The 27,972-nt window shown below is 35.2% G+C and overlaps 1 protein-coding gene and 1 pseudogene across 2 annotated transcripts in view; both read left to right on the top strand.

Annotated features, from left to right (window-relative positions):
- Positions 1–18,095, top strand: part of LOC102803437 (uncharacterized) — a 75,229-nt gene extending 57,134 nt beyond the window's left edge. For both annotated transcript variants that reach the window (XM_085500454.1, XM_085500455.1), the window contains 5 exons: positions 806–2,838; positions 9,872–9,970; positions 10,574–10,714; positions 10,891–10,986; positions 14,263–18,095. In XM_085500454.1, the coding sequence (XP_085356580.1) occupies positions 806–2,838; positions 9,872–9,970; positions 10,574–10,714; positions 10,891–10,986; positions 14,263–14,442 (2,549 nt within the window). In that variant the 3' untranslated portion in view covers positions 14,443–18,095. The remainder of the gene's footprint in view (positions 1–805; positions 2,839–9,871; positions 9,971–10,573; positions 10,715–10,890; positions 10,987–14,262) is intronic.
- A 4,427-nt stretch (positions 18,096–22,522) lies between these two features.
- On the top strand, positions 22,523–25,211 carry LOC100368362 (glycoprotein-N-acetylgalactosamine 3-beta-galactosyltransferase 1 pseudogene; annotated as a pseudogene).
- Positions 25,212–27,972: the final 2,761 nt, after the last annotated feature.

Genomic DNA, 27,972 nt, shown 5'->3' with positions numbered 1-27,972 from the left:
CCAATTGCTTTGATATTACATATATAGGTACTACAATGTGGACCTCTCTCAGATTTGTTCATTTTGTAATGATATCTTTAATTCTCTAATTTTGGTGAATATTTTTGTCATTTTTGGTAAAAAGTGATATTTTCAACTTCTTGTTAAAAACCGCAAGTCCAATTGCTTTGATATTACATATATAGGTACTACAATGTGGACCTCTCTCAGATTTGTTCATTTTGTAATGATATCTTTAATTTTCTAATTTTGGTGAATATTTTTGTAATTTTTGGTAAAAAGTGATATTTTTGATTTCTTGTTAAAAACCGCAAGTCCAATTGCTTTGATATTACATATATAGGTACTACATGTGGACCTCTCTCAGATTTGTTCATTTTGTAATGATATCTTTAATTCTCTAATTTTGGTGAATATTTGTGTCATTTTTGGTAAAAAGTGATATTTACGACTTCTTGTTGAAAACCGCAACTCCAATTGCTTTGATATTACATATATAGGTACTACATGTGGACCTCTCTCAGATTGGTTCATTTTGTAATTATATCTTTAATTCTCTAGTTTTGGTGAATATTTTTGTCATTTTTGGTAAAAAGTGATATTTTCAACTTCTTGTTGAAAACCGCAAGTTCAATTGCTTTGATACTATACATATTGTTCATTTTCTAATAATATCTTCTGTTCTTTAATTGAAATGTGCATTGCTAACAGCGGAGCTATCTCGGCCGAGAGGCTGCTTGTTTTTTTAATATCAGCCATGTCCATCACTATTTAAATTTTACATTTTTCTTCTCTCTTTTTCCAGAATTTGTTGAGAAAACCACTGCCATAGGAAGTAACAATTCAGAGCACATGTTAAGACAACATGATTCCTGGGAAAGATCCCCAAACAGGTTCAGAATGAAGGAGGCAAAGAATGTGCAAGATGATATTCGCATGGACGTTTCTTTTTTCACTTTACAAAGTACAAGCTCTGAAGAGGAATTGTTTAATCCAAATCTCCCATCGTTGATGAAGGAGAATGTAGAGGTCTTGAAACCTCAGCAGTTGTTTGACGACCTCAAAAAACTTTCAAATAATAACATTGATGGAGAAGATAAAAAGCATGTAGATAGTTCGTCAGACAGTGACTCAAGTGACTCTAGCGACTCTGAGAGTACGAAAAGCGGTAATGGTGATCATTTGTCGTCATCTGATTCCTCCATTTCGTCAGACTCTGATTCATCGAAAGAAACCGAAGATAAAGTCATGAAAGACTTGACTCAGGAGGAATCAGCACAAGAAAGGAATATTTTCTCTACAATGCAACAAACTGCAAGTCCCCCTAAGCCATCCCCTGGCAAAAATGTGGTAACTACTTACAGTATAAAGCCCCCTAGCTCTGTGGATAATCAGATCCAAAGTTTGCAGGCCAATGTACGAATAGTTCCTAAAATTACTATTAGACTACCTCAACTTTCTCCTAAACGTGATGAGAGAAAACGATCACGCGATGAGGAGAGTGAACGTCCTAACAAAGAAACAGGGAGGCATTCCTCTCCACAGAGGTCAGTAACAGGACAAGATAAGGCATTTGATAAATTTGTATTTAGTGAAACTGATAAAAAGCAGGTAATGGATGGTCCACCTAGAGATACATTGCGGTTGTTGAAAACTGATGAGAAAGGTGGACAGCCAATAAAAAATAGTGTTACCTCATCCAATCCTGTTTCATGTGTTAATGATGCTAGCGAGATTAGAACTTTGTTGTTGAAACCTAGAGAAACTGGACGGACAAGAGAAATTGCAAGTCCAGCTGCATCAACTGGGAGTGAGGTAACCACAAATAATAGACGTCGATATAATAAAAATAATGATCATGAGCTGGCAACTGTTACAAGTAGTCAGAATAGTTCTGCCAGAACAGTGAGTTGTTTAGGTGTTACTGGAAAAATGACAACAAGGTCGTCTTCGGCCCTGGAAGGCATAATAACTAGATCATCGTCTGGAAGAAACTCTCCAAAAGTCTCAATAGACAGCTCTACTCATTCAAACAAAAGTGACAAAGCGGAAAAGGCTTCTTCCAAGGAATCGTCACCTGCTAGATCAGATAAATCTCAGACTGGCAATATTAATTTTGAGATTTCACAGACTAATTCTGGTAAATCGTCTCCCAAAACAATGCCCGAATCTGCCAGTTCGGGTTCAGAACGATCATCACCGAAGAGAGTGTCTGATTCTTTTGTGCCAACGGTAGGGAAATTAACAATAAAAGTGGGTGTTGCCGAGAATATAATTCAGTCTAGTAATCAGGCTGGAAAATCTTCTCCAAAGACAAACAATGGAGTATCAACAGGTGTGTCAAAAACAGATGAACTGTCAGAAAAACCAGTAAGAGTCACTAGGACTTTGAGATCGAACTCACATGCACATGCACATGCTCAGGCACAGGCCAATTCTGGGAGTGAGAACTCAAATCAGGAGAAAGAGAAAGAAACTATTAATGTGCCCCTTACAAGGAGCCGAAGAAACCAAGTTGAAGCAACAACAACAACTCCGTCGGAACCAGCTCCTCCTCCTCCTGTTGTTGAATCACATCCAAGAAAACGTAAAATGGCGAGGCATCGTGAGCAAAACAATGACGAATCTGTTTTAGAACCTCCAGTCCGATTGGCTCCTGAACAGAGAACAAATTCATTTGAAATGTTTTTAAATATACGCCAGATTGTTGCTGAGAGACATAAAAGTTTATGTCCGGTGACAAGCAAAGCACCTCAGGGATTCAAACAATATTTAACATTTAGGAAGAACTATGTATTAGACAATAGTGACCATAGTAAAAGGAAAGCTGTGCCTCAGGTAAGCCATTCCACTATCTACCATGGCTATGCAGATTGCTATTACCAGGCCCTTGTTGCTTTATAAAGTTTATGCTTTTTTTAGGCAAATCAATTGTCGTATGTGTTCCGTTTTACTTATTGCTATGTGTGGTATATGTAGTTCAGTGATTCAAACAACTAATTATGATGGGCCATTTTGAATAATTATCAAGGACCAAAACCACCATATTCAGTATATCTTATTCATTGGTCTTAGCAGCTATTTTACTTATGGCTATTATCCGGTATCATTTCAAAGTTGTTAAATTAAATGTGCTGTGTCAAAAATCTATACTGCATACTGCAATGAGTGTGCGTAGTCTAGCAGACAATCAATCCTCTTCATTGCTCAGATAGTCTATTCGCAATTCTTTTTTTTAAACTTTCAAACTTTAACATTTGGTGTTCATTTGAGATATGCAGGAAAGATAATAATAAGAGTTATGTCTGTGTATCATGTTTTAGCAGATGAAATATGGGCATGTATTATCTTGCATGTTTATTGTTTTTCTTTGATGTCTTAACCTTTTCTTTTGTTACAATGCACAAAACTGTTACTGCAGGGTTTAGATTAGAAACCTCAATCGGGAAAGTAGACGCTAAATTGTATTCTTTGACACAGTGTTTAGAAAAGAAGGCGGCTAAGTTGTATTCTTAGACACTGTGTTTAGAAAAGAAGGCGGCTAAGTTGTCTTCTTAGACACTGTGTTTAGAAAAGAAGGCGGCTAAGTTGTATTCTTAGACACAGTGTTTAGAAAAGTAGGCGTCTAAATTGTATTCTTTGACACAGTGTTTAGAAAAGTAGGCGTCTAAATTGTATTCTTTGACACAGTGTTTAGAAAAGTAGGCGTCTAAATTGTATTCTTGGACACAGTGTTTAGAAAAGTAGGCGTCTAAATTGTATTCTTAGACACAGTGTTTAGAAAAGTAGGCGTCTAAATTGTATTCTTAGATACAGTGTTTAGAAAAGTAGGCGTCTAAATTGTATTCTTGGACACAGTGTTTAGAAAAGTAGGCGTCTAAATTGTATTCTTTGACACAGTGTTTAGAAAAGTAGGCGTCTAAATTGTATTCTTGGACACAGTGTTTAGAAAAGTAGGCGTCTAAATTGTGTTCTTTGACATAGTGTTTAGAAAAGTAGGCGGCTAAATTGTATTCTTTGACAGTGTTTAGAAAAGTAGGGGTCTAAATTGTATTCTTTGACACAGTGTTTAGAAAAGTAGGCGTCTAAATTGTATTCTTAGACACAGTGTTTAGAAAAGTAGGCGTCTAAATTGTATTCTTTTACACAGTGTTTAGAAAAGTAGGCGTCTAAATTGTATTCTTTGACACAGTGTTTAGAAAAGTAGGCGTCTAAATTGTATTCTTTTACACAGTGTTTAGAAAAGTAGGCGTCTAAATTGTATTCTTTGACACAGTGTTTAGAAAAGTAGGCGTCTAAATTGTATTCTTAGACACAGTGTTTAGAAAAGTAGGCGTCTAAATTGTATTCTTTGACACAGTGTTTAGAAAAGTAGGCGTCTAAATTGTATTCTTTGACACAGTGTTTAGAAAAGTAGGCGTCTAAATTGTATTCTTTGACACAGTGTTTAGAAAAGTAGGCGTCTAAATTGTATTCTTGGACACAGTGTTTAGAAAAGTAGGCGTCTAAATTGTATTCTTTGACACAGTGTTTAGAAAAGTAGGCGTCTAAATTGTATTCTTAGATACAGTGTTTAGAAAAGTAGGCGTCTAAATTGTATTCTTAGACACAGTGTTTAGAAAAGTAGGCGTCTAAATTGTATTTGACACTGTTTAGAAAAGTAGGCGTCTAAATTGTATTCTTTGACACAGTGTTTAGAAAAGTAGGGGTCTAAATTGTATTCTTTGACACAGTGTTTAGAAAAGTAGGCGTCTAAATTGTATTCTTAGACACAGTGTTTAGAAAAGTAGGCGTCTAAATTGTATTCTTTGACACAGTGTTTAGAAAAGTAGGCGTCTAAATTGTATTCTTTGACACAGTGTTTAGAAAAGTAGGCGTCTAAATTGTATTCTTTGACACTGTTTAGAAAAGTAGGCGTCTAAATTGTATTCTTAGACACAGTGTTTAGAAAAGTAGGCGTCTAAATTGTATTCTTTGACACAGTGTTTAGAAAAGTAGGCGTCTAAATTGTATTCTTAGACACAGTGTTTAGAAAAGTAGGCGACTAAATTGTATTCTTTGACACAGTGTTTAGAAAAGAAGGCGTCTAAATTGTATTCTTTGACACTGTTTAGAAAAGTAGGCGTCTAAATTGTATTCTTTGACACAGTGTTTAGAAAAGTAGGCGTCTAAATTGTATTCTTTGATAGTGTTTAGAAAAGTAGGCAGCTAAATTGTATTCTTTGATAGTGTTTAGAAAAGTAGGCGTCTAAATTGTATTCTTTGATAGTGTTTAGAAAAGTAGGCGTCTAAATTGTATTCTTAGACACAGTGTTTAGAAAAGTAGGCGTCTAAATTGTATTCTTTGACACAGTGTTTAGAAAAGTAGGCATCTAAATTGTATTCTTTTACACAGTGTTTAGAAAAGTAGGCGTCTAAATTGTATTCTTGGACACAGTGTTTAGAAAAGTAGGCGTCTAAATTGTATTCTTTGACACAGTGTTTAGAAAAGTAGGCGGCTAAATTGTATTCTTTGACACAGTGTTTAGAAAAGTAGGCGTCTAAATTGTATTCTTTGACACAGTGTTTAGAAAAGTAGGCGTCTAAATTGTATTCTTTGACACAGTGTTTAGAAAAGTAGGCGGCTAAATTGTATTCTTTGACACAGTGTTTAGAAAAGTAGGCGTCTAAATTGTATTCTTTGACACAGTGTTTAGAAAAGTAGGCGTCTAAATTGTATTCTTTGACACAGTGTTTAGAAAAGTAGGCGGCTAAATTGTATTCTTTGACAGTGTTTAGAAAAGTAGGCGTCTAAATTGTATTCTTTGACACTGTTTAGAAAAGTAGGCGTCTAAATTGTATTCTTTGACACAGTGTTTAGAAAAGTAGGCGTCTAAATTGTATTCTTTGACACAGTGTTTAGAAAAGTAGGCGTCTAAATTGTATTCTTTGACAGTGTTTAGAAAAGTAGGCGGCTAAATTGTATTCTTTGACACAGTGTTTAGAAAAGTAGGCGTCTAAATTGTATTCTTTGACACAGTGTTTAGAAAAGTAGGCGTCTAAATTGTATTCTTTGACACAGTGTTTAGAAAAGTAGGCGGCTAAATTGTATTCTTTGACACAGTGTTTAGAAAAGTAGGCGTCTAAATTGTATTCTTTGACAGTGTTTAGAAAAGTAGGCGTCTAAATTGTATTCTTTGACACAGTGTTTAGAAAAGTAGGCGTCTAAATTGTATTCTTTGACAGTGTTTAGAAAAGTAGGCATCTAAATTGTATTCTTAGACACAGTGTTTAGAAAAGTAGGCGGCTAAATTGTATTCTTTGACACAGTGTTTAGAAAAGTAGGCGTCTAAATTGTATTCTTTCACACAGTGTTTAGAAAAGTAGGCGGCTAAATTGTATTCTTTGACACAGTGTTTAGAAAAGTAGGCGTCTAAATTGTATTCTTTGACACAGTGTTTAGAAAAGTAGGCGTCTAAATTGTATTCTTTGACTTAGTGTTTAGAAAAGTAGGCGTCTAAATTGTATTCTTAGACACAGTGTTTAGAAAAGTAGGCGGCTAAATTGTATTCTTTGACACAGTGTTTAGAAAAGTAGGCGTCTAAATTGTATTCTTAGACACAGTGTTTAGAAAAGTAGGCGGCTAAATTGTATTCTTTGACACAGTGTTTAGAAAAGTAGGCGTCTAAATTGTATTCTTTGACACAGTGTTTAGAAAAGTAGGCGGCTAAATTGTATTCTTTGACAGTGTTTAGAAAAGTAGGCGTCTAAATTGTATTCTTTGACACAGTGTTTAGAAAAGTAGGCGTCTAAATTGTATTCTTTGACATAGTGTTTAGTAAAGTAGGCGTCTAAATTGTATTCTTTGACACAGTGTTTAGAAAAGTAGGCGTCTAAATTGTATTCTTTGACACAGTGTTTAGAAAAGTAGGGGTCTAAATTGTATTCTTTGACACAGTGTTTAGAAAAGTAGGCGTCTAAATTGTGTTCTTTGACACTGTGTTTAGAAAAGTAGGCGTCTAAATTGTATTCTTAGACACAGTGTTTAGAAAAGTAGGCGTCTAAATTGTATTCTTTGACACTGTTTAGAAAAGTAGGCGTCTAAATTGTATTCTTTGACACAGTGTTTAGAAAAGTAGGCGTCTAAATTGTATTCTTTGACACAGTGTTTAGAAAAGTAGGCGTCTAAATTGTATTCTTTGACACAGTGTTTAGAAAAGTAGGCGTCTAAATTGTATTCTTTGACACAGTGTTTAGAAAAGTAGGCGGCTAAATTGTATTCTTTGACACAGTGTTTAGAAAAGTAGGCGTCTAAATTGTATTCTTAGACACAGTGTTTAGAAAAGTAGGCGTCTAAATTGTATTCTTTGACACAGTGTTTAGAAAAGTAGGCGGCTAAATTGTATTCTTTGACACAGTGTTTAGAAAAGTAGGCGTCTAAATTGTATTCTTTGACACTGTTTAGAAAAGTAGGCGTCTAAATTGTATTTGACACTGTTTAGAAAAGTAGGCGTCTAAATTGTATTCTTTGACACAGTGTTTAGAAAAGTAGGCGGCTAAATTGTATTCTTTGACACAGTGTTTAGAAAAGTAGGGGTCTAAATTGTATTCTTTGACACAGTGTTTAGAAAAGTAGGCGTCTAAATTGTGTTCTTTGACACTGTGTTTAGAAAAGTAGGCGACTAAATTGTATTCTTAGACACAGTGTTTAGAAAAGTAGGCGTCTAAATTGTATTCTTTGACACAGTGTTTAGAAAAGTAGGCGTCTAAATTGTATTCTTTGACATAGTGTTTAGAAAAGTAGGCGTCTAAATTGTATTCTTTGACACAGTGTTTAGAAAAGTAGGCGGCTAAATTGTATTTTTGACTCCTGTGTGCGAAGCACAAAAGGAAGTCTTTGCAGTTACCCTGTCTGTATGTCTGTATGTATGTATGTCACTTTTTTTGTTCCACCGTTATCTCAAGAACCACGAATCAAATTTTCGTGAAACTTGGTACATAGATGCTCTGGGATGATGCGCAGAGTTGATTAGGTTTTGGTAAAAATCTATGAATATTAATTACCTAATTTGCATGATAATTAGCTGATTTTTAGCTGTTCCAAGACTGTTCCACTGATATCTGAAGAACCACTCATTGGATTTTGATGAAACTTGGCACATGGATGCTCTGAACTAGTGTGCAGATTTGATTAGTTTTGGGTAAAAATCTATGAATATTAATTACCTAATTTGAATGACAATTAACTGATTTCAAGCTGTTCCATGACTGTTCCATGACTGTTCCACTGATATTGAAGAACCACTCATTAGATTTTGATGAAACTTGGCACATGGATGCTCTGAACCAATACGCAGATTTGATTATTTTTGGGTAAAAATCTGTTAATATTATTAATTACCTAATTTACATAATGATTAATAAATTTTCAGCTTTTCCACTGATATCTCAAGTACTAATCATAACATGTCAATAAAACTTGGGACATAGATGTCATATGACACTGCACAGACCAGATAGTTTTTAGGGTAATATCAGTACGTATTAATTACCTAATTTGCATAATTAATTAATTTTCAGCTTTTGATATTTCAAGTAGTAATGATCATGTTTCAATGAAACTTGGTACATAGTTACTTGAGGACTGTGCAGAGACCTAATTAGTTTTTGGGTAAATATTTGTGCATATTAATCACCTTATTAGCATAATTAGTTAATTTTCAGCTTTTTACCTGATATCTCAAGTACTAATCATCACATTTCATTGAGACTTGTTACATAGATATTCTAGGACTGCAGAGACCTGATTAATTTTGGGATAAATAATTGTGCCTATTAATTACCTAATTTGCATAATTAGTTAATTTTTTGCTGTTCTATGGCTGTTGCACTGATGTCTAAAAGCCACTCATTGGATTTCAATGAAACTTTTAAAGAGTACCCATCACATTTCAATGAACCTAGGACTATACACCATATAAGTTTTTGGTAAATATTTATGCTTCTTAATCACCTAATTAATATAATTAATTAATACTGATATCTCAAGTATTGATCATCACATTTGAATAAAACTTGGTACATAAGTGCTCTAGGACAATAGACAGCCTGATTACTTTGGGGTTAAAATCTGTTCATATTAATTCTCCAATTAGCATAATAATTAATATTATTTTGGTTCTAATCACATTTCAATGAAACTTGTTACATTGTGCAGACCTTATTAGTTTTACACTTAAATCTGTTCATATTAGTTACCTAATTTGCATAATTAGTTTTCTGCGTTTCTATCAACATCTCAAGTTCAAGTAATTTTGAATTAATTTTGAATGTGTCTCCAATACTCTCAGCACACGGGAGTTCTTTCTAAGCTTTCTTTGATTAGACACTGTTGAAGCATTATGAAAAAAAGGAGACAAAACCACGTAAGAAAATCCTCTACTGAGAATACTCCTACGAGTAATCATGTAGATAAAATTGACATGGATTGTTGACAACCATGTTGACTTTATTATGGTGTGTCTGGTACAAGATTCAGCAATCTAAGCAATAGTTTTGACCATATCAAAAAAAAAACTTCAATGAATTTGCCACTTTCCAATGTCATTGGGGGGGGGGCACTGTTTAAAAACGAAAATACAGGATCTAAGTTTATACAGACCAATTTTTCCCACTGCATGATTTTCCTATCTGGCATAAGCTGTGATTTTTAAAATCATTCCTGTTTTTCATAAAATAAAAATGCTCTGACGTAAACATTGTCTCTCTTTTGTAAATATAGTTTCAAATTCACACTCCTAACTTATTATATCAGATGAGAACAACCTGAAAAACTATGTATGTCCCTTGGAATTTTGTTCTTGTTTCTTTATGCAAATTTCTCTTCTTTCAGCATGCCCCTCCTGATAATTTACCACACTTGTTACTTGAGGCATTCCATGAACAAGAAAGACTGCGTCATCGATTGAGAACAAGGCACTTTATTGAAAGAGTGAGTAAAATAAATGTACATTGTATTTTAGTCGCACATAATAAAATTCCATATAAATATAGAGTGAAACCAGACCAAATTGCAGTGTATTAGCAGTTTTCAAAGTCTGTACATTTTCTATCGATAAACTTTTTCCAAATGAAAACTGAATATTGTGTGATGAATTTCTATAAAATATTAATTACCTACACTTTCCTTGTGTCTGTATAATGTCTATTGTTAAATGTTAAATGCCTAATATAATAGTTTGCAGTCGCAACATAAATTTCAATGTTAAACCAGACAAGGGCAGTACATGGTATTGCGTAAAGGTTTGAATTATGGTCAACGTCTTTTTATGGAAGTAATCCTGGTAAACAAGTTGACCAGGACTATTTTGTGGAGGGAGGCAATTGCAGTGACTGGGTTAAACAGATGTGAATGACCACTTGTCAAACATATACCGGGTAGTCTTTTTAGACTATTTTCCAAGGCTTTGCAGTATTCTTGTGGTGATTTTGTTTCAGTAACTATCGGAGCAACAAGCCATCAATTACAACATTGAGTTTATCAGTATTTACAATCACAAAATTAAACTTCTTAATACGGTTTTTCAACTTTCAGGAGAAGCTAGTATTATCAGCAGAGCAGGAAATAATGCGTGTTCATGGTAATGCCGCAAGAGCTTCAGCCAATCAGAGCACTCCGTACAGTGTATGTAGTATATTGCGAGATCAAGAAATTTACAACATGCCAGACTTACAGGTATTAGTTGTTACAGTAGTTATGAAAGTTGGTCTTTGATATAGTTTTGTAGTTAGTAGTTGTTTATGGTATTGCTGTAAAAGTTGTACATTGTATAGTTGTTAGTTGGTACAATTATGAAAGTGACTAGTTGGTCTTGGTGATTTCTCAACAAGTTATCTAATATTTGGTTACAGGGTGAAGAGGATGCAAAAAATATACGCACTCGTTTTAATGGTCGTCAGTTTTTCTCATGGTTGAGAGACGTTGATGACAAGTATGCGAAACTTAAGGTTTGTATAAATTGGAGTATTATATTTTCGCTTGATATTTAGTTCTGCTTTGTTCTCTGATAGTGTATAATGCAGCAGAATTAAAATCACTTGAAAATTCTTCTTCCCCTCTAGTTTGCTTGGTGTAGTTAACCATATTTGTGCTATTAGAAATGCACATGTAATCTATAGAAAGTCATTAAAAAGAAATTAGTTACGCCTATAACTTATAATTTCACTTTTATCTGTCTGCACCTGTATTGCAGACAGATAACTGACTACATTCAAACTTTACACACACATGCACACAAATGCACATGTTACATGCATTTGTTCCATGATTTAATTCAAGATGACAAATATCAGTCGTTTCAGTGTTAAAAATTCATCAAAATCTAGCATTTTTGCCATTTTCTAATTGGGTTCTTGATGCATCTATTTCTTACTCTATTTTTTTTTTACTTCCCTGTGGATAAAGTTGATGAAGATTATTATAGCAAAAAAATTTACATTTTCGACTTTTCCTTAAACACTGCTAGTCCCATTACTTTGATATATTATATGTAGGTCTTTTGGGTATATTTCTATCATATTTATTTATTTTGTGATGATATCACTATTTTAAGCAAATAGTCCTGTCATTTTTGTTAAAAAATGATATTTTCGACTTCTTCTTGAAAAATGCTAGCCCCATTATTTTGATATGTTATATGTAGATACCTTGCGTAGATTTCTATCAGATTTGTTAATTTTGTGAAGACATCTTCACATCTTTAATTTATGATAAATATTTGTTTCATTTTAGATAAAAAAAAATCCATTTTTGACTCCCATGTGCGAAGCACAAAATGGGAGTCTTTGCAGTTAGTGTACTTGGATTGCTATATGTTGCGAGGACAAAAATACAGATATATAGCTACTTCCGAGGACATACACACCTTCCGAGGACCTTTTTCATAGTCCTCGGAAAACATAATTTATATTAATAGTTAATTCGATTATTAATACGTTTTGCGTAGCTTAGGTTTAGTATCGGGGGAAGGTATGGTTCACGTTATATTAATATTAATATAATTATACCATACCTTCCCCCGATACTAAACCTAAGCTTTGCAAACATTTCTATGTTCAGTCACGGGATATTCAACTCTTGTTTAATTAAACTTAATTAAAATGCAATTCTCCATTGTATTGCATTGTAATTGAGTTTAATTAAACTCCAATTAAAACGCAACCCTATATAGGAACGCGTTTTAATCAAGTTCATATCGCAACTATATTAAAAGTTAATTCAACTATATTAAAAGTTAATCCAATGTAGTCCTCGGAACATATTGCAATACAAGTATGTGTGTGTCTGTATGTGTGTGTGTGTGTGTGTGTGTGTGTGTGTGTGTGTGTGTGTGTGTGTGTGTGTGTGTATGTGTGTATGTGTGTCCGACTGTTCCACTGCTATCTCAAGAACCATACATCGGTTTTTGATGAAACTTGGTGCATAGATGCTCTGGGCCAATGCGCAGATTTGATTAGGTTTTGGTAAAAATCCATGCTCGTTAATTACCTAATTTGCATGATAATTAGCTAATTTTTAGCTGTTCTATGACTGTTCCACTGATATCTAAAGAACCACTCATTGGATTTTGATGGAACTTGGTACATAGATGCTCTGAACTAATGCTAGGTTTTGATTAGGTTTTGGTTAAAATCCATGCTCGTTAATTACCTAATTTGCATGATAATTAGCTAATTTTTAGCTGTTCTATGACTGTTCCACTGATATCTAAACAACCACTCATTCGATTTTGATGAAACTTGGTACATAGATTTTCTGAACTAATGCTAGGTTTTGATTAGTTTTTGGTAATAATCCGTGGATACTAATTACCTAATTTGCATAATGATTAGTCAATTTTCGGTTTTTCCACTGATATCTCAAGTAGTAATCATCACATTTCAATGAAACTTGGTACATAGATGTCATATGACACTGCACAGACCTGATAGTTTTTATGGTAATATCAGTACATATAATTACCTAATTTGCATAATTAATTAATTTTCAGCTTTTGATATAAGTAGTGAGCATTACATTTCAATGAAACTTGGTACTTACATACTCAAGGACTATGCAGAGATTGATTGTTTCGAATAAATATTTGTGCATATTAATCACCTAATTTGCATAATTAGTTAATTTTCAGCTTTTCCACGGGTATCTCAAGTACTAATCATCGCATTTCAATGAAACTTGGTACATAGATCCTTTAGGACTATGCAGAGACCTGATTAGTTTCAGGGTAAATAATTGTGCATATTAATTACCTAATTTGCATAATTAATTTTCAGCTTTTCTACTGATATCTAAAGTACTAATCATCACATTTCAATGAATCTAAAATTATGCAGAGACCCAATTAGTTTTTGGTAAATATTTGTGCATATTAATCACCTAATTTGCATAATTAACCAATTTCCAACTTTCACACTGATATCTCAGGTACTACCGTAATCATCACATATCAATGAATGTTTATACATGGATGCTGTAGGACAATAGACAGACCTGGATAATTGTGGGTTAAAATCTGTACATATTAATTACCCAATTTGCATAATTAACCAATTTTAAGCTTTCACATTGATATCTAAAGTACTAATTTCCATTTTAATGAAACTTAGTACAAAGATGCTCTAGGACAATGTACAAACCTAATTAGTTTGGGGTAAAACTCTGTTCATATTATTTCCCCAATTAGCATAATAATTCATAATTTTTTGGTTCTAATCACATTTCAATTAAACTTGGTACATAGAGTTTTTGTTACATTGCGCAGACCTCATTAGTTTTACAATCAAATCTGTTCATGTTAATTTTCTGATTTGCATAATTAGTTTTCAGCTAAGTAATTTCAAATTATATTTAATGTGTCTCCAATACTCTCAGCACATGGGAGTTCTTTCTAAGCTTTCTTTGATTGATTTTGAAATCGCTAACCTGCTACCAGTTGATTTCTATCAGATTTTGTGTTGAAATCATTAATTCTCATTAATTATTGAGTTGTAGCAAATATTTTTATCATTATTGGTAATAAATGATATTTTTGATTACTAGCCTGATAGCTTTGATATTTGACTGAAATAAAAATTAAAAATAAAATACTAGTCTATATTTTTTGACTATAATAAAAAGGACTCGGTGGGGCTTGTTGAGATATTCCCTATGTGAAAACCATTTTATCTTTAACTGATGTGTAATAACTAATTAACGGCTGTTATCTTGTTTCTTATGATTTGCAGGAAGAACTTATTCAAAGACAGGAACACGAGATCGCTTCATTGTACGCTGTTCAGAAAATGGAGTGGGAATGTAAATTAAAAGATCTTCGTTTGTACGACGGGAAGAATCCGCCATTGGTCAGCAAAGACCATGTACCGATAGTAGAAATCAAAAAAGAGTTTGATCTGCTGCCTGCGTGACAGTTACTGCATGCCATGAGAACTAGAATCCCAACAAATATCACCAGTTTAAAAAGTCTTTAACCATAGTGAGGCTCGCTGGGTCATGTCGTGCATCTTTGCCAATCTGACTTTGCCAGCCTCACTTTAATGCCACATTGGCACTCGTATTTTATTTGATTTCATCTCTACACATTGAATGGTGTTTTGAAGAGCTGTGTCTGCACCAAATGTTGTTTTAATTTTATTTCCCTGTATAGGGTTTTTACTGTTGAGGATGTTGCTGATTTGTGACTGATTTACACTGTTTAGTTGACTGACCCTTTTCAATTGCTTATATTAACACCTTGATATCTTTGTAAATAGCATGTTTCTTCTACTCTTCAAATTAAAGAAATGTGAAAGTTTTGAAATATCACCCTGACTACTACTGTACCTCAATAAACCCTTTAGGCTATTTCCGTAAATTCCCTATTTGTTTATCATCATTATAATTGATATTCCATGTTATTTTAATTCTGTTCCCTAAAATAGCTCCGCACTAAGAAAAATTGGCTTATAAAATTTGAAATTTGCATCATAAGTTATATAAAAATTAGCTACTTGTTTAAGCATACTTTTATAGGTAATTATCAATTTTATTTGTAAACCATTATAGTATACTCTATCAGGATATTAACAACACTGGTAGTCAGGGTGCATTTCTGTAGAGTACATATTTTATTATATATACTGTATTACAGTCGTCCCTTTCAGTAGAACGCTGAATATGTAAATAATGTGTATGTCAACGTCCTGTTCACAGTATTTATAATAAATACTATATCAATAATCGTGGCCTAAGATGCCAATGGTTCCAAGAAAGTGTGTTCTTCCTTTTTCAAATAATCTTTAAAAAAGAGAAATTAAATATTGAAGTATGTGACCTTTGTGTAATCAATATCTTTACAATGTCAAATTCAATTGTTGTTATCTTCCACCAAATTAAAGCGTAATTTTTGCTTGAGACAGCAAATTACGCCCATTCGGTACAAAATATGCTGAGAAATTATGGAAAAATAACATAAAATTTGTATGTGTATTGAAGGTTGGACACACCTGCTTGATATTTGACTTCTTACAAAATAAAGAACATTTTAGAAGACATCTATATGCCAAAGAAACTTCATCTCTGTGAGAATTTTAACTTCAAATTAAAGATATGAATAAACATGACAGTCTGGCAATGTGGAGTTTTTAAGTGAAATGAAACTTGTCTCTTAACTTTTCATTGTATTTATAAAAACACAAAAGTGAAAGAAAAAAGGTTCCCCATTTTACAGTGCAAAGGTTTAATCTTATCAGTTCTATTTTGATAATTTGTATTGTGTGTCAGTTATGTTCTGTTGTTTACATTCACTTCTGTTTCAGTTACTTTGGGTCAAAGGTTGAAAGGGCAGTGTTTGATGTCCATGCTCTATTTAAATGACCAGCAGATTGTTTTTACTGCAGAAACCAACTTTTCATAGCATGCAGGATACGTACTGGTTTTACATGAAAAAAGAGTAGAGCCCCAGTTGGCTATTTCTGAGACATTCATGGCGTCCAAACGAAACTCATATCGTAATAGCTGTGTCGATCAGCAACATGTGTAGAAAGTCTAGACTGACCTGTAATGAGTTATACAACAAATTGGTACGAGAATTGCACTGCAAATATTGATCAAAGTGCCCTCAGGTGACAACTTTTTAGCACAAATTGGGTGGTGTAAAGCTGTCTATAAAACCATTGTTTATCATCAGATGATCCTCGTTGATCCAAGCTAAGATGAAAATTACCAGGTGTACATTGTATTGTAATGTACCAAGGACCAATAAGTGATTTTCCGTACAATTGCGAGATCTCGCGAGATGTATGAAAGACGCGCGTCGAACGTCTGCCGCAAAAGTCGAATGATTTGATTTTGAACTAGAATTTCTTTATTTCGTAACTCACACCGACCGGCCGATCTTCGACAAAGAATATTGCTTCCGAATACTCTCACTTAATCGAAATTGCCTATCATGAAATGTGGACAGCACATTATTATGCATGGAAATGTCCCCCAAAGTACTTCGCATTTGTCGAATCCCACGCGATGTTTGACGACGCTATGACCTTTGTTTGTCCTGTCTTTACGTTTGCTTTCACGCATAGCGCGTGATTCTCGCAGTGAACGAAAAATGGTCTATTACATTGATATTGATAAAAATACTTGTGAAAATACTTTGTTATAGACACAGAATTGTGAAATTAAGTTACTGTGGAATACTTTATTTTCGCTGGAATTAATTTTCGCTGAAAAGGCTTTTTGGGCATTTTGTATGGAATTTATTTATTAATGTGAAATATAGGAAAAAAAGTATATTTGCTGAATTTTATTTTCACGGAATCATCCCTTCAGCGAAAATAAAGTATTCTACTGTAGATGTTTTTGACTTGCTAGATGTGTGTACTTAATTTCAGCAAAGTTTGTTGGGTGCTTGTGGTAAAAACTGAAAGTATGGTCGTCAACACAACATGTTAGATATTGGTCCCATGTGCCTCTTATGTATATGAAAGTATATTGTTTACTAGATTTTTGATTTTCCATTGCATCATTATAGTGAAATTAGCCAATATTAGATGTGACACTGACGCAGAGATTTATTGTTACAAAACTAGTTATGTTTATTTCCTGGCGCATCATTAACACAACATCATACATTGAAAATTTATGTAAAAGAACAGTTTGGATTTTGTTGAATAAAATTCACATTTGATTTGATGAACAAAATAAAAGTGAAAAGAAATCCAGGGCCGCAACAATTTCATGTTTTCGGAAGTCACCTACAGCCCCCCCCCCCCCCCCCAGCAGTCAAAAGCTGACCCAATTTGAATTTTAGAATTCCATGCTGACCCAAGATCCGTAATTAACCTTTCACCACTTGTTCCCACTTTTCATCACAAATTCACAAAATAGTCCCGTCTATAGGCTGCATTTTCCTTCAGAAGATTGGGACAAAAATAGCCAAATTCATTTTCAGAAATATTGAAGAATATAAGAAAAAAGTACAGAATAATTTGGGCTAGAAAGTCTGGTGGTTAAGTCAGAAACTTGTAGTCAGTCACTGTGTGTTCTGGCGTTAACCAACTGTCCCTTAATGTTGTGATATGACAGCATTTATATGATGTAATAAAGTGTGGTCTACATTGTCTTAGGAAGACTTTGTTTATGACATTTCCATCTTGTCTTTTATAGTAAGGACTTTGAACAAACTAGTACAACCCATTGTTATATATCTTGTATTATCTAATCTGTATTCACTGTCTTTGGCTTTTTCTTTGTCACTACAAACCTGTTGTGTCCATTGTGTCATGGTAACACAAAGACAATACTTATGATTAAAAAGACATGCATTTTTGCGATTGTCAGAGGAGCATATTTTAATGTTAGTTGTTTGCCTTTTTATATTGTACAGTTTTATCTGCAGTTGAAAGTTTGAACATTAAAATGTTAGTATGAGATTACCAGTTGTACAGTTTACACTATATTGTTATTGTTATTGTAGCTCTGTACAGTGCAAGACTGAAATTCCTGTATTTAGTACAGTTTTACCATCTCAGACTTGAAAATAATTTGCCTATAAAGTAAATAAAAATGTCTTAACTGTGAACTTGAGAGCCGTGTTTATATTTTCTTTTTCGCATTCCAGACATGTATTTCTGTTTCTGCTATATCAACCACCCCTTGTACTGATGATCAAGTACAAGGTTAAAGGTTAAAAGAAAAATTGAATAAATGTAGAACCTTCAGTCCTTGTACAAGCTACATATTTACATGAATAATACTTGTGTCACTGATAAGACAACTCTAATTCCTAGGGGTATTTCTACTTCACTTATACCTAGTTCCCTTTTGTTTGCCCTGTTGGAAACCATTTCACACACACACACACAAAATGGGCCAAAAATAGCAACTGAAATTTGATCATGCAGATTACCTGTACTATGATGATGGTATTAAAATCACAATTTGTACATGAATAAATCAGAAAATCACATTGCAACTAATCGTCAATGCATAATGAAATTAAGTCACAACATATGGTTGTCGTATTTACAACTTTAGATCAAAGGGTGGTGTTCTTCCTAGTGACAACTTTCAACCAATCAGAGGCCAGGTTACAAAACGGTGTACAAAATATTAGACGTTCTTGACGATGAGGTCGCTGTTACAATTGGGTTCAATACGGTCAAAATAAGCAGTATCACTGTTGCATAGAAAACATCTGTAAAAAGTTTACTCCACTCCTACGAAAACGCTTTGATAAACACAAATAGGAATTATAAACATAACCTCGACAAACATGAACAATATTTATCTAAAACTGAAGAGAGATCAAATGTAATGAACAAATCAGGCAACAATGCAGTACCAGTTTCAAGAAGTCGACAGCGGTCACCCAGTTTATCAGTCCACACTATACACAGTTGACAGTCAATGATAACGAGCAAAAAACGGATTCTAGTAGAAATCCGTACACACCGTTCTTACTCTTTAAAATTTCAAAGCGGAGAGCAGCGACGATGACACATCACACTATCCAACCACGGGCAATTTACACAGGGGATTTTTTTTTTAATTATAATAAATGCATGTAGTATATACATTCAACGTTGTATTTTTGGGTGTATTTGCCCCAGCAGCCGATAGTATGTCATTTCGATGGGTACGACAGTACTTATGTAAACACACCATAGGGAGTAGGGATAATATATTATTGAAAACAATATTATACAATATATTTTGTTTTTTATCTACCTCTCCTGTATAATGAACTGTTCTTGCCAGTGACCTTTGCCGCATATTTACTTTTACGAACGTCTGGAACCAGCTGAAACACTGATACACTGAACCTGACATGGACGGTTACAGCGCCCTCATCGACTGATTCTCATACGCAAAATCTTCGTCATTCTGGTCAATTTTAAATGAATTTTGAGTGTATCTATTTGATATTGCTATGATCATACCGGAATCCTAGACTACTATGAAGCAAAAAAAAAAAAAAATAGGTTTTTGCGCGCGTCAGTTTGAAAGCTGCGTCTAACGCATTTTTTCAGTGATGCTGGTAAAGTGCGCCACATACGATAGAATTAGCAAATATATTTCGTTTTCGGTTTCAGAGGATGTTTAGTTGACCTATGTAAACATTTAATCTATGCATAAGAAAGCAAATGTTGAACATATATCTTGTTGTTGTTTGTTGTTTTATAATAATACAGTCACTTTACTATGTATCGGTTGATATATGCATGTTAATATGTTTCCAATCGATCTCAAAAACGGATCTTCTGATATGCCCATATTTGTAAGCGTCTACACTGGATAGCCGCTACTCTCAGCCGTACTGTTGCCGCTACTCTCAGCCGTACTGTTGCCGCTACTCTCAGCCGTACTGTTGCCGCTACTCTCAGCCGTACTGTTGCCGCTACTCTCAGCCGTACTGTTGCCGCTACTCTCAGCCGTACTGTTGCCGCTACTCTCAGCCGTACTGTTGCCGTTACTCTCAGCCGTACTGTTGCCGCTACTCTCAGCCGTACTGTTGCCGCTACTCTCAGCCGTACTGTTGCCGCTACTCTCAGCCGTACTGTTGCCGCTACTCTCAGCCGTACTGTTGCCGCTACTCTCAGCCGTACTGTTGCCGCTACTCTCAGCCGTACTGTTGCCGCTACTCTCAGCCGTACTGTTGCCGTTACTCTCAGCCGTACTGTTGCCGCTACTCTCAGCCGTACTGTTGCCGCTACTCTTAGCCGTACTGTTGCCGCTACTCTCAGCCGTACTGTTGCCGCTACTCTTAGCCGTACTGTTGCCGCTACTCTCAGCCGTACTGTTGCCGCTACTCTCAGCCGTACTGTTGCCGCTACTCTCAGCCGTACTGTTGCCGCTACTCTTAGCCGTACTGTTGCCGCTACTCTCAGCCGTACTGTTGCCGCTACTCTCAGCCGTACTGTTGCCGCTACTCTCAGCCGTACTGTTGCCGCTACTCTCAGCTGTACTGTTGCCGCTACTCTCAGCCGTACTGTTGCCGCTACTCTCAGCTGTACTGTTGCCGCTACTCTCGGCCGTATTGTTGCCGCCAATATGTTTCATAAACCAAGCCAGTAGGTTGATCAACTAATACAACTTTGTTGCAAAGAATATTGCTTTTTAGGCGCTAATAGATCGTTTTCAGATAGGAGGGCAATATTACTTGCAACTCCAATTAGCAAAGAACATTGTACGAAAGTTTCTCTACGCGAGCCTTTTTTTTTATCTCTGGTTGTTTATTTTGAATATACTTGTTGCATATTAATTACAATAAATGCATAATGTGTTCCAAAAGAACCTGCAAATACAAGAGAATGATGCTACAATGTATGCACGTTAGTGACAAATATGGTCGCCGGGTTGGTATGCAATTGGTAGTTAAATAAAACAGTTAAATTTCCTTCGCTAATATTTTTCTGTTATGAAAATTACACTTCTATGCCTACGTGACAATCATATCGACCCGTAGTTGTATTTGATTAAAATATAATAGAATTGCTTCATTACATCCCTAAAGAGAATTGACATTTCTTCTTTGGCGTAGTAAAGCTCATGTACAAGTAGTAAAAAATTAAAGTTAAAAACAAAACAAACAAAAAATGTATGTGTATGCAGTTATGTAAACACAAAATATATATTAATTTATTGTAGTGACATTTTTTTCTTTTCTTATGTTGTATGCAACCTCAATCAAACGTATTGTTTTTAATATAGTATTTTTGTCAATGTTCATGATGTGAATAAGTTTTGCTTTATTACTGAAAACCAATAAAAACAATTTCTACCGTTCGATTATGATTAACATATTATTTGGGGACAAGGGCTTCCAACAAATAACAAATTTCTGAGGCAAGAAAGTGAATGGATTTTGTCTTCAGAAAAACTCAAATCGATGTGTTTCGTCTTGATTGTGGTCTTCTTCGAATCGTCAACCATAAAATGTCGCACGTGATTCAGTGACTTGTCTCCAGGAACTGCTGCGGAACTACTCGGCAATGTTCGGCAATAAACGTCCGATCGTATGGATGCTGTAGTGTATACAACACATATACGAGTAATCATCACTTAAAAATAGAATATGAGAGTTAGACAAAACCAAAAATCCTTGAAGAAGAATAGATATGTGTTTCACGTTCAGACAAGTAGAACATAAAGAGCATTTTATAATATCATGTCCCCTTTGTAAAAAAAACTTGAAACAACGAGAATTATTTGACGAAACAAAGAAATATAGTGCAATCTTTGCTTATTTAAACAGTCATTTAAAATATATAATGATAATTCTATTAAATGACAAACAATAGCACTGGTTTACTCGTTTCACTGACTAAATTCGTTAAAAAAAAAAGTGTTATTGAAACAACAACCCGAACAACTCGGAATTTGAGTGCATTTCGCTAACTTCCGGAATACTGTCTTGTGTTTTACATGTTACTTTTTCTGAGTTTGAAATATATTTTATTTTGTTACTTTCGTCAGTGGGTACGATTACCTATTATGATTGTATTTTAGACATTGTTATTTGTTATTCTTGCCGTCTTAGGCTAGGTCAGTCATTTTAATTAGCCAGTGTAATTTGTATGTAAGTTGTTGTGTACTAGTATTAGTTTTCTCGTCCTTGTTTTTCACTGTTCTTGTTTATAACCAATTTGATTCATTCCAGGGAATTTTACGTGTTTCAGTAATTTAAAACAAACAGAACTTATAACTTCATATTTCGAGGGCATTCAACATATCTTAAATTATTACACACACCAAACGGTGCGATTCTATCAACAAATAGTTATTGGTACTTACTCGACACGACACCACACGTGGACTTTAGACCCTTCGTTGTGTACAAACGTTCAACGTCGTATTAACCTAGCAAGGCTTTTTTTCTTTTCCCGACGTAGAATTTTAGCAAATGTGATTCTCAACACTGTTTGAGAATATTGTGGCCACACCTGTGCCTGCTACCAGCAAATATCCAGCTTACTGCGCTGCATAACAGCACGGTAAGCGCGGAGGATGACTTCCGATAGTCGAACATCGACGAGAAAAGCCGTCATTCTGTTAATAGTATTTTTGCCTGTGATGGTATTTCTAGTTTTTGCTTATGGAGGGTATAGACACTCGGTACGTGTCAAGGTGTTCATGGATGGCTCTGGGATTACCAACTCGTCAGTCGTACGACAGGGACTACCGGAAAGCAGCATACGATTTCCTAAACCTCTCAAAATACACAGTCTGCCATTAAGTGAGTATAACTCCAACATACGTGGTCCTAATCTGTGAAATTAATTAGTATATTACATATTATCTACTATCGTGAAACAACTGCAAAACTGAATTGTATTTATTCGTTTTTTTCATGGCCTATCTGTCTGTTACTGTATTTTTTCAACATGTGACCTCTACCGACGTACATGCGCTCATATCACCATTCCTGGCCGCCATAACATCTTCGTCACTGTTAATCATTGAATACTGTGGCCGCGCATGTCATTGAACCTGCTGTCCGCAAAAAAACACTAATCAACGAGTGATAAGATGTATACTTGTACTTGGTTGTAGCTTTCACACTAGTTACATTGAACAATATGAATAAATTATATTTCAGATTTTGTAGTTGAGTAGCAGACTTTAAAGCGCGGTGGTCGTCGCGCAGCGCGTGTTCGAATTTCATGTAAATAAACAATGTATTTTACATGCGTTGTATACTGTCACCAATATACGTCGCTATGAGTCCCATATCGAACATGACGCGGTACGACGACTCCCGCCCTTTAAACTGTTCGGTTATTTATTTTTGCACGTAAGTCCTATGCTGTATGAGGACACGATGATAGGTTTACTTTGGAACTTTGAACTTCAACAGAACTTTGGCGAAATGTAGAGAGCTCAAATATATCTGTATATCAGTGTAACAATCTAATTACATGAAATGATTGTATACACTGGTATAACGTTAATGCCGTCATGTTGTTATGGATTTTAATAGACACAAATTTATATGATGATACCAGTTGTTATTTATATTTCATATATCTGTCTTGATATATATATATATCTGGTCGATTTACATAGTGTTCTACGTGTATATTGCACGATATGATACCGACGCATATATTCTTAGTGTTTATTTCTCTGTTCTAGGTAATTTCTCCGAAGGTCTCGCTCCAGCGTCTAAAATCGAAGAATTTCCTTCTGTGACAGTTTCTCCTCACTGTATCGAGCTTCTTGCTGCCCCTGTCAATATCGTCCCCACCAGTAGAGATGACAAGATGGATATTGCCACTATGGACACAACTCCGATTACGTTGCCCAAACTGACAGAGAAAGTTAGAATTCTTTGTTGGCTTGCCACAAACCCCAACTATGCCGTGAAAAGACTGCCCCATGTTATAAATACTTGGGGTTCAAGATGTGATAAAATGGTTTATTTCAGTTCTTTCGAAGATAATGACGTTCCTATAGTGAAACTAGACATTCCGGAAGGACCGTCTTTTCTTTGGGGAAAGACCAAGGCTGCTTTCGCTTACATATATAAGAACTATTTCAATGACTACGACTGGTTTTTAAAAGCGGACGACGACTCGTTTATTATCATTGAAAACCTACGATATTTTCTTCAACAGTACGACACGTCGCAACCACTTTATTTCGGCCACAAACTGGTGAACCACCGAGTCAACCAAACTTTTAACAGTGGTGGCGCTGGTTACGTTCTTAGTAAGTCAGCTTTGCGACGATTCGTCGAATGTGGAATTCCGAATCCCAGTAAATGCAGCCCCATCAACGTTGGAAAGGAGGATTTAGAAATGGCGAAATGTCTTGAAAAACTTGGCGTTGTTATGGGTGACACGAGAGACCCTCTGGGAAGACAGAGGTTTATACCATTTAGTCACGAGACTTACCTATCAGGTCACGTGGACTCGTGGTATTATGGTTCCGTGGTTCATCCCTATAATAAGGTACAGTACATTTATTACAGGTTTGCTTTATGCAGACAAGGTAATACAGAAAACCGTTAAGCATGATCAAATGCTTACTGGAAATTTGAATATTTTGATCTAGCAGATCGATTAAGAAAAAAAACCTTGCATAGATTTATTGAATAATTAACCAGTTGACGCACCCACGAGTACATTCGAAATACCTGTTTTTGTGGGTTTTTTATGTACGCTCTCAATCACAATCACATTTTTATAAATTCTGCTGTTAAACTCTTTGAATAATTCCGCTTGTTGTAGAGTTAGCCCAACTTTGATTTTAAACTTGGCATTTTCCCCTCATAGCATCAAGTTCATTAACCGTGGAGGGTTAGATTAAAGCGGGATGGTCGTCACCTGCGCACGCGCGGAAATTGAGTCCCAAGCAATGATAACAACACACGCTAAAGCGCAAAGGCTCGTGGGTCGATGCTTATTTGTGAACAAAGACACGCTATAGCCATCTGATGCATGCGCAGGCGACGACTCCTCCGCTTTAATTCTGCAATATATACCACAACTTTTGGTTTTAACAGCATATCATTACTAACATGAACATATCGATGCGAAGTAACCAAAAATATTTTACATTCCAGGGGGAAGAATGCTGTTCCGATTACGTCATCAGTTTCCACTATCTCAAACCAGATCAGATGGAAGTACTGGACTATCTCATCTACCACGTGCGTCTCTACCTCGTGACTGGTGATGGTACCTTTACGTGACGTCATATAGCATCAAGACAAATTATACCCCGAACCAGTTCCAATATGCTTTGCGGGCGGAGTACAGAAGAAGTAGCATTTTTTGCATGTTTGTAGATAATGGCTTCTAGTCTTGAATCTAAAAAAGTCACGAAAGGCTAGTTAAAGTCGTTTGCATGGAAACAGTATCCAACCAAAGAGATTCTTGATGTATCACAGTTGTACCCGTATAACATTTTATGATTGCATTATTTCCTATGGAAACTGTTGTCAGTTTGTACATATTAGTAGACACTCGGCCCAACAAATAATTTGATTTAGCTATTGTACAAGTTACGAATGTTTTGGGGTGAGAGTTCGCCTGTTTTGAATAATTTGTCAAACTGGACGTTGGCGGCGCTATTGAGAGATACTAATATACTACTAGTACCTAGTTCGGTACCCGTATATGAATTATCATATTTAGTTATGAGATGAGTACACGTTTGTCACGAATTGTTAGTTAATTCATACGGTTAACATTCATGTTTCACGAAATAATGCTTTTACACGGAATCAAATGAATATAATTCTAAATGACCATTTTTGCATTTCCAGATACTTAGTTTGTTTTATTCAAAAAAGATATAATGAAAAACTCACAACTTAGTGGTATGGGTCCAAATCAATAAGCATGTAATATTTTCTGTAAGTAAGTGTTTCTGTTAGCTTCTATCGCAACTAAGACACAATAATGTGTTATTATATGTGACGATGGTGACGTTCACCCAAACACGGGAGTTATTAAAGAGTATTCCAACCCATCCCGTGACAATACAAGGGAAAATATTTTTTTATCAAAAGGCTCAAGGATTGACAACCAACTTTAAGATCTATATGTTGCTTTCTCGGACAATTATTTTGATGTCATTCTTTTGATATACATCATGGCTAAACAAAGAAATTTATGATAATGAATTATTTGATGTGAGCAACTATTTGATATATCGAAGAGATAGAGTGGGTGGGAATCCAACTCAACAAACAGAAAATATTCTTGTCAAGTATATATTATCCCGGCGATAATGTTATGATAGCGACTTCACGTTCGCACATTCCAATCCCACGCTGTTAGACTATTGTTTAGAATCGACAACTTGCATGTTTAGGGTGGATATATAAACATATATTACAGGAATGTTATAAATAGATTGTTTACCTATTGTATTCAGTAGTGGCAACTCTGTAAGACTCTGTGAGACACATCCCTGGTAATCGTGATCGTACCAACGACTGCAGCGATTGACTGTTCGCATGGTTACTCTGCCACGCCTTAGAAATTTTACTTTTAATATTGAGTTTGTAAACTTATGTAAGAGGGGAGAACAAGAGAACGGTGCAGCGAGGGGTTACCTCTGTAATGAACTTATGTGTATTCATTTGGTTCGAATCTGGTACCTCTACGTGTAAGTGCACCTCGTAAGTGACATCAGCCAAGCGAGACGAAGTTTCCTGATCCCCGAACACAACGCTAACGTTCATATCATAACCTAATGGAGATATCAATTAATTTGGTAAGTCCCTTTAAGATTTAGTTTTCAATTGTAAGGGACCAAATGATACTGCTCTTGTCCTATTATTGGTGCTAGTTGCCAGAATGTGTAACTGAACCAACCTCACGAACTACAATTTGATATGAGTCATTTCTGAACAGTTTTATTTTTAAACATGTTTTTTCTCAGTGCGTTAAAGAACTCACTTGCAATAATCACCAAATCGATTTGATTTTCTGTTACGTGTCATTTTGACCATGAGATGTGTAAATCCAAAACCCTTATGGTAGAACCAATTGATAATTCGATGTACAAGGCAATTGTATGTGAACTACAAGTATATAAGCGCCCTTTACAAGAAGCGCCCTCTTAAGTCGGACAGGGTTAAATACAAATTCCGAAAAGTCGATTTCAAGCTCCTATTTTAATCGTGTACCGTGGTCACTTTTGTTTGGATGTGATGATGTTGATGAGTGTACAGACTTTTTTGTAATCAACGACTGCGGGCAGACGAAAATTTCCTCTTTGGTTTGACGGCAAAAGAAAAAAGGCATACCGCCATAAAAGCATATGGTTCCATATCGTCTTTTGCTATACCTTTCCATGGACTTGACTAAAAGAAAGAAAAATGATAAGAAAAAGACACGAATTGTGTAAAAACAACACAAACAGTGGGATCCCATGATTTCATGGCGCAATTAATATTTATTTGTTTATTCACTTAAAAAAGAATAGATAAGCTAAAAAAGCAAAACAACAAATAACAAAACAACAAATGCAAAATAAAAGACAAGAAGATATAAAAATTGGTGAGATCATCGATAGTTAGCTGGTATTGGTATTGAGAGAGTTGAATTGGTCTATATGGCTTCTTTGAATAGAATGTTGCACATAACAGGGCAATACATCACGAAATGTTGTTTATTTTCTATCTGATTTGTTTCAGATAAGACCACAGGGAGCCCAGGAACTATGATCAACTATACGCACTCCCTATGAGCGCGTGCGGGGGGGGGGGGGTATCGGCTGGTATCTAGTGTAAGAAATAGACAAGGGATGAAGGCTGCAGCCAGCTCATATTTTTTAAACTGGAAAAAACAGACGAACAGAATGAAAAATTAAATCTATAAAAAATACCAGGTTGAAGAATATTAGTTGCTCTTTCAAATTTCGCCAAAGCCTTACCTATATTTTACCAATATCTGCAGAATAAATCAAGAAAACTACACAAATTGACTCCATTTACGAAT

Source organism: Saccoglossus kowalevskii, chromosome 6, assembly GCF_978046115.1.
Source record: "Saccoglossus kowalevskii chromosome 6, keSacKowa6.1, whole genome shotgun sequence".
Lineage (NCBI taxonomy): Eukaryota > Metazoa > Hemichordata > Enteropneusta > Harrimaniidae > Saccoglossus > Saccoglossus kowalevskii.
This window is presented reverse-complemented; position numbering and strand designations above follow the sequence as displayed.